An 8,044-nucleotide genomic window follows, 5' to 3' on the forward strand; every position below is an offset into this window, starting at 1 on the left:
CACTGTTAAATCTATAGTGTCAAATTTAATCTAATTAGTTCCCACTGTTCCTACTCTATATATCGTTATTTTATGCTAAAACAACGGTTAAATTTGATATTATATAGTGTCAGTTTGACTCTATATAATGTGAAATTGACACTATATAATTTCAAAATTTAATTGTTTTAATATAAAATAATGATATATTGAGTAGGAGCAATGGCGACTTTAAATTAGATTAAATTTGATACCATAAATTTAACAGGTGTATACATTATTATATTAAACGTATTTTAATTAAAACAAGTAATTAATAAACTCGAATTGTCATAACAGAGAAAAAGAATTTTTATTTACTTATTTGATGAAAAATGAAATTTTGTTAATTTTGTTAGTAGTTAAATTTTTTTAAATTCTCGTATGAATTTTCATTAATTGTTAGTCTAAATTCATTTAAAAAATTTCTACTTCTTGTTTGTTAATTAATCGCGTTATTTGTTTTACTAGAATATGGGAATCCAGGTGGATTGGATGCTGGAGGTGCTGACTTTGATTCCGGTAAGTACTCCATTATACATAATAATCGAAATGATAAAATGTGAATCTTGAAGCAGATGTGTAATATCCAATAAAAATTAAGTTACTCCATGTCTAATGCAAATAGATTTAATTATACGAGTTTATATATGAACGATTATTAAATTAAATATATTATTAGTTATTTGTTCAACAATATTGCTTAACATCATTGATCAACAATATTTAAAAAAGTCGAGAATTTTTTAATGTTATATATAGGGTGGCTCATTTATATTTATTCCTTTAAATATCTTAAAACCTAAAGTCTTAGAAATTTTTTAGACAGAAAGTCTGAAGTGAGACCAGTAATAATAAGATTAATTTTCGAAAAAAAAAAACTTTTAATAACTCTTACATTATTTTCATTTTTTTTAAAATAGAATTATCTGATTTTTTTATATAATATAATTCCTTTAGTTAATCTCCTTATAAAAATATTGAAATAGAATTATCGCGCGTGAAAAATCAAAATAGTCTACGAGAAATCATGTAGTTCACGAGATATTTTTTTTTAATTTCATTCAAAATAAAGTGTTTCTTAAACTATTGATTTTTTTACAACTTTACATAAATTTTATATACAGAATAATTAAACGAACATGTTGTAAAGAAATAAATCACATATAATCCATTTTTTTTTAATGGTGATCTTTATATGACTTTAAAAAATTGATTTTTTTGAAAATTAGTTTTATTATATTGTCTCTAACTTTTGTCTGAAATATTTTTTTCTAAAATTTGAAATAAATAAAATTTTGAGGGATGATCATTTAAAATCGGATATTCTATAGAAAATTATATCGATAAATTATAATCCCTGTTTCTTATTTCTGAATAAAATCTAAATAATAAAAGTATCATGATGTGATAATTTTGATCATCGCATCCACTTCTTCAGGAGTAATTTAATAGAAACGAGGGAAATGCCAATTTCCCCTTGGAATAAATGTTTATAGATATTCTTGGAACGAAATTGAAATACAAAGTAGAGCGGCCAGAAACGAGACATAACGCGTGTGGCAGTAAGCCGGCACTAGAGCGCAGTCAGCTGGTTGTGACGTCATATCGTCGATAGGTGCGAGCGACAGTAGTGGGAAAGGTTTCCTCGTCTCGTTACTGCCACGCGCGCGCGTTGTGATTTAAAACGCATAGTCACGTGGCAGTGTATCGCTCGTATAGCTAATTGCCATCCCATGGGTACGGAAAATGGAATTGGAAATTGGAATCATGGGGCAATCAATCAATCATCGTTCTGTTCCGATTTTAAGTAGCCTGATTCCCCATGGAACATATTTTTCAGAAATGGAATGACATTTTAGCCTTACAATAAAAATGGTACGTTACATTTTGTCACATGTTACATGTTAAATATTTTGTATTTGTTATGAAAATAATAATTAAATAGTTAAGTACTCCACAGTTACCTCAGCAAAGAAAGTATCAAAGAAGAAAAGCTACTGAAAATTTTCGATATTTATAAAATAATGATAAGAAGAGAAAACCAGGATCATTTTGGATATGATATTTATAGAATGAAGATGCTTGCAGGGAGTGATAATCTAATAAGAGAAATGCAACGTGTTGATATACATTACAAAAATACATTGAATATCTTCGCATGGACATATTAACATTTCATGAATGAAAAATTATTTATAAATAAAATAGATATACTATTTTCATTATAAGATTGGAATGTCCTTCCGTTTCTGAAAAATATGCTTGATGGAAAACTAGGCTATCTAAAATCGGAACGGAACGATGCTGATTGGTTCCTCCACCATTCTATCTTTTCGATTCCATATTTATGGGACGACACACTAAACCAACATTCAACATTGGCTCGCATTCGACTCGTTGCTACCATAATGCGTGCATTCCATTGGCATGACAGTGGGCTTCATGAAAGATCGGCGCGTCATTCGATTTCGAATGTTCACGACTATGCACATCACTTTCTTGCTACTATTTTCGTCATCATCGTTGTCGTCGTTGGTGATGACAATTATTTTACGACTGTTTCGTTGCTGGAGTGTACAACAACGACATGTGTAAACGATTCTTTCGTTTGAAAAGCAATGTGTCATTACATATTGACTATAACGGCTCGGCGTTATCATCGGCATTTTATTCTCATCGTTTGACCGTACCGATCACGGTGCACTGCGTTTTCGCGAATACTTTTATGCGATCTTTCTTTGTGTAGCATATCGGTCATGGATACGAATGAGTCCGGAAATTGTTATCAGTTTAACTGAGTATATGAGAACGTGTCTTATAGAAATGTCATCATATTTTGATGAGTTCTTAAATTTGAACTTTACGTTTGTGCGAAAGTAATTTCTATATTTTTTATTCTGCAGTCATAACTGTTAAAGTGCAATTATTGGGGTGTGAAACTTTCATATATAGTATTTTTAAATTGTTTTTTTATTACAGATTATAAAATATTTGAGTCAATAGAAAAAGAGAAAAATTTTTTTTAATAATGCACGAAGCAAGAAAAATAAGATATCACGATTATTGTACAAGATAGTATAAAGAAATTTTGTACAATGCTTAGAATATATTTTCAAAGTCTAATTGCATAAAAAATGAATTCGTCAAAATTTATACAAGCTAATTTTTTTATTGTGAAATATAAATTATTACGATTAGCCAATCATAACATTGTTATCGATGTCATTGCTAGTTTGAATAACGAATTAATATGTGATTAATTTTATTGATTACACGTAGAAAAAATGTATGAAAAAATAATAATGTGTATAATAGGCATGTGAAAGAGAGAGAGAGAGGATGGGGGGAGGGAATGTATGAATGAATGATTGACTCTTTATTCAGCTATTTCAAATACATTTTTTATAAATAACCTTAAATCTCTCTCTAAGTAATATTAAATATTATATATTCTCTTAACATTAACTTAAACGGTTCAAATCTCACATTATTTTAATTTTTTATTAAAGCTTTATATTTTTATTTCTTCATAAAACATCCTCTTTTGCGCATTTCTTGTTCTGTGAAATTTTATTGCAATATTTCTGGTCTATCATGTTTATCTTTCACTTTTATTTCCTCACAATTTTTAACTTATTTCTTATAATTGCTCCAGCAACATGTCTTTAGAAACATGTTTTTTAAAAGTACACACATTATAATATAGCTTCTATAAAATTTCTTTTATAGACATAAATTTCTTTTATAGATATAAACTGCAATGCTTGTAGCATATTCCACTTTGATATATCTGTTACATTGCAATATGACTTATAGTTCGGTTTTGCGCTTTCTGCGATTTGCTCAGCTGTATTTCTCCTATATCAATCAACTGCAGCATCACAGTAGAGTGCTATGATTATCTTATGTACAATACATTTAATATATATAAGTCGATATAAAATTACCTATTCTATTTTTAAAAAACTTGTTTTCCTTATTATTTTTAGCTTGTAATCACAGTGATCTTTAAACCGAAGTTTATCATCAACAATTATTCCTAGGTACTTCATTATTTCTATCTGTTTTATTTCAATTTCATCTAAACATTTTAATATAATATTTTCACTTAGTTCTTTCCTTATACTTCTGATTATCATATATAGGATAACTCCAGTAAATATGCCACAGAAATCAGAAAAAATAGAAGGAGTGGGGATAATTTTCCCGCAACTACTCTGTTACATGCCTTTATGTTATATTAGTATTGTGTTATAATTTTAGCTTCTTGTTAATATTAATGAAATTATTGGGAGTTGAATCGATTTGTCACTGTGTTAAGTAGCGCCATCATGAATTGTAAAATGATTGCTGTAAGACGTACAAAAGACTTATTTCGCGATACATGAGTGTAGAGGAATAGTAAAGTATATTGTATAACAAAATACAAATACTTTGCTCTTGTATTTTTTGTTTAGTTTGTTGTCTTGTATATCTCATCTGTTTGGAATAGAAGGTGTTTTTAGTGAGCGGGATTTATGCCCAAAGTATACAAAGTGTGTAAATTGAATTCAATGCACTAAATGCAATAGATGCATTACATGAAATATGAAATATATCTCATGTCATAACACTTGTAACATGTGGGAAGATTATAATTATTATTTATTACTTCATGTAACATATTTATCATTCTTATTCCTTAATAAAACTTTATATATGTATTTTATAAGTTATTGTGTCATTTTATGTCTCATTTATATACATTATTTGTAAATTTTTCATGAACCATACATACCTCCCCTCCCCTTATGAGTAGCCATATATCTCATCCCTATGGGATATACAGCAAAATGCAAGAGTTTAAAAAAGTTCATTTTTTAATACGAAATATAAATATTTCGGATTTTTAATATTTTTTTCATTATAGTAGACAGTACAAAGTTTTTATTGATATAGTTTGTTTACTTGAAATATTAAATTACTTGAAACAGTAAATAATATTTAAATTAAGTTTTAAATAATAAATTAAGTTTTTGATAAGTACGGCGTATACCGGAGTTAGTTACCCTATATTTCATTTTTTCTGCATTTAATTTTAATTTACTTGCCTTCATTCTTCTACTACTCTAAATGTCATTTATTTTGCTAACTTTTACTTTTTCCAGTTTTATATATATTAGCGTATCATCTGCAAATATTTTTATATTACATTCTTCTGGACAAATTTTGATTATATCCATAATCTCTGTGAAGTTGGCACTCTATTGTCAAAATTTTGATTTAATTATATAGTTCTTCCCCAAAGAGTTCTAGTGTGCCTGATAAGTTTAGGAAAGAATTCTGACGATTAAATACAAAATTTTTTAATTTATGGATGTTTTTATGGAATTTATAGATAGTTTTTTAACCATTTTTTTAACCTTCTTTTCAACAACAACGATTTTCTTTCTTTTCAAAAAATTTTTAATAACTAATTCTAATCAATGTAAGATTATCTTCTTTATAAGAATGAAATAGACACTCTACTAACTTCATTATACAATAGTCTCATCTTCGTTTGCAATAAGTAAACAACTTACGATATAAAAACAAAATTAAAATAGTAATCCATATTTGGTTCTTCTTCTTTGTATATTATCGATGGAGGGTTAATTATATATATAAATTTGACATTAAATTGTTCTTCGAATCAAATACGCGAAGTATTTTATTTTGCATTTTTTGCTGATTGTATCGAAATTTCGAAATAAGGGTGAGAGCTATTTTTGAAGATATTTCAAATCTGTAACCGAATGCTGCTTTGAGATTGATAAATCTGACGAAATAAAAAATTATTATCTGTTGCCCTAATTTTAATCTATCAGAAACTATATATTCTACAGTACATGATTCCTGCTAGATTAAAATTCTTTCTTTTCTATTTCTTTGATTGTAAATAATCCCTAAAAAGGAATTTATACAGAATAAAATAAAGCTCTAGATATCAATGTAGCGGTCTTTCATCTTTGATTCAAGAACCATATATCGTAAAAAAATAACTAATACTGAACGCTTATTAAAACTACAGTTACCAGATCAAAAATGGATCAAAATAGCCAATAGATAAAAGGATTGCACTACTTTGTTGGTATATCTTTAGAGTTTTAGAATAAAAGGCTCAGAAATGATCACTAATTTCAATGAAACTTGACGAGATTATAGAGTATATTCTCCTGAATATAATCCTATTTGAGAATAGATTAAACGTTTCCGAGATATATTTCAATAAATTTAATAGCGTCAGTTCATTAGAGTTTCGAGTATCTGTAGTTGTGGAAACTCTAAAGTTTCATTGACAATCCGCTCTATTTATCTATTTTGTATACATTTTGTAGAAATAATTCTAACTACGTTCTCAAGTAGACTGTTACTTTGTGTAAAGCGATAGTTTATTCTGAAATATTACATTAAAATTATAAAAAAGGCATCTTATAATTTTAATGCCATATTTTTCACAATAAATTATCACTTGATATGAAGTATTAATTATAACTGGAATTAAAATGGAATATATCTCCATATAGTTATAGCAATCAATATTATTGCTATAATCATTCAAAATTTTTGTGTATGTGATATTTCTGCAGTATTTTAGAGCGAAAAATTATCGTTTTTATTTAAGGAAGGACTCGCGCTACTTCCTAGTTAATAGACAATTTAAATTCTTAAAATTGTATAAGAAAAACAATTAAAATAATACAAAAACATTAACAATATCTAATTTACTATTGTCATTATATACAATTATTAATTTTGTGTTTTATTAAATATTTTAAATTGACTCTCTAAATTTCGTGGAGTGACATTTTACTCTAAAAAGAATGAAAATATTGCCACTATTGAAAGAGTAAAAATTTATACTCTTGAATAGCATGGCAGATTTTAACTCTTTTTTTTTTTAATGAAATTTCACTCTTTTGGAATGAAATTCACTCCAAAGGAAAAAAATCTTACACCATATATAATTCCATATTTCTTGGGAATTTAAATACATTCGGATTCTGTATATCGCGTGCCGAAATTTTTTTCGGATTTAAAACGCATTTTACTTAAACGCATTAGTAGAGTAGAACCAGGATATAATCACTTATTAAATTGTGTATTAAAAACAAGGAATTTAATAATTTTTTGATGCTAAGCATTTTTTACAAGAATATTAATCATCATATATATATATATATATTATAGAGCCCAGATGTCCAGGCTTAATCATGGGTCTATGCGCACGAAGAACCGCTGCACGCTTTGTTTATGTTGAATAGCCACGCGCCAGCCAAAATGTTAGTATCTCACTTCAGCAAGCACTCGACTGATTCGTGCGCGCAGCGGTTCTTCGTGCGCGGCCCATCAATCTGAACGTTTGGGGTTCTAATTATATGTTAATGAAAATCTACGAACTACAAATAATTTTATTGCGAAAAGTATTACCTCAGCTAGGGTTTAAACCTGGAACTCCCTATTTTCTGGATTACTACGTCCTGTATTAATTTGATTACTGAGATAATATTACCTTTAGTAATATTTGTCGCAATAACTTATAATTAAAAGAGAAGATTGTTTCAAAGAGACGCATTATAAACAATGATATAAATGAATTTAAACTGATAAGAATAAATCTAATTAAATGAAAGAAATCCTTCGGTCGAAGCGCAAATTCCAGGTTTAAATTCTGATCTAGGTAATACCAATTTTTTGCAATAAATTATTCGTAGTTTAGTTTTTAGATTTACATTAACATATATAACGATTAATATTCTTTTATAACGTGATTATTACCATAAAAAAATTATTAAATTCTTTGTATGATTTAATAAATGATTATTCTGATTCTGTTCATGAATGCATTTTAAAATCGAAAAAGATTTTGACGTGTGGTATGCAAAGTCAGAATTATATAAAGTTATTTAAAGTTTTATTTTATATAGGATTCAAATCAACTTTTGTATGAATATTTATTATAGTTTTATTAATATATATAAAAAATTTAATTCACAATCTTATC

At 27.4% G+C, this 8,044-nt stretch overlaps 1 protein-coding gene across 2 annotated transcripts in view; it reads left to right on the plus strand.

Annotated features, from left to right (window-relative positions):
- LOC108688070 (transcriptional activator protein Pur-beta) overlaps positions 1-8,044 on the plus strand; it is a 26,750-nt gene that overhangs the window by 3,907 nt on the left and 14,799 nt on the right. For both annotated transcript variants that reach the window (XM_018194163.1, XM_018194164.1), the window contains exon 2: positions 490-540. In XM_018194163.1, the coding sequence (XP_018049652.1) occupies positions 490-540 (51 nt within the window). The remainder of the gene's footprint in view (positions 1-489; positions 541-8,044) is intronic.

The sequence above is a fragment of the Atta colombica genome, unplaced genomic scaffold (assembly GCF_001594045.1).
Source record: "Atta colombica isolate Treedump-2 unplaced genomic scaffold, Acol1.0 scaffold225, whole genome shotgun sequence".
Classification (NCBI taxonomy): Eukaryota; Metazoa; Arthropoda; class Insecta; order Hymenoptera; family Formicidae; genus Atta; species Atta colombica.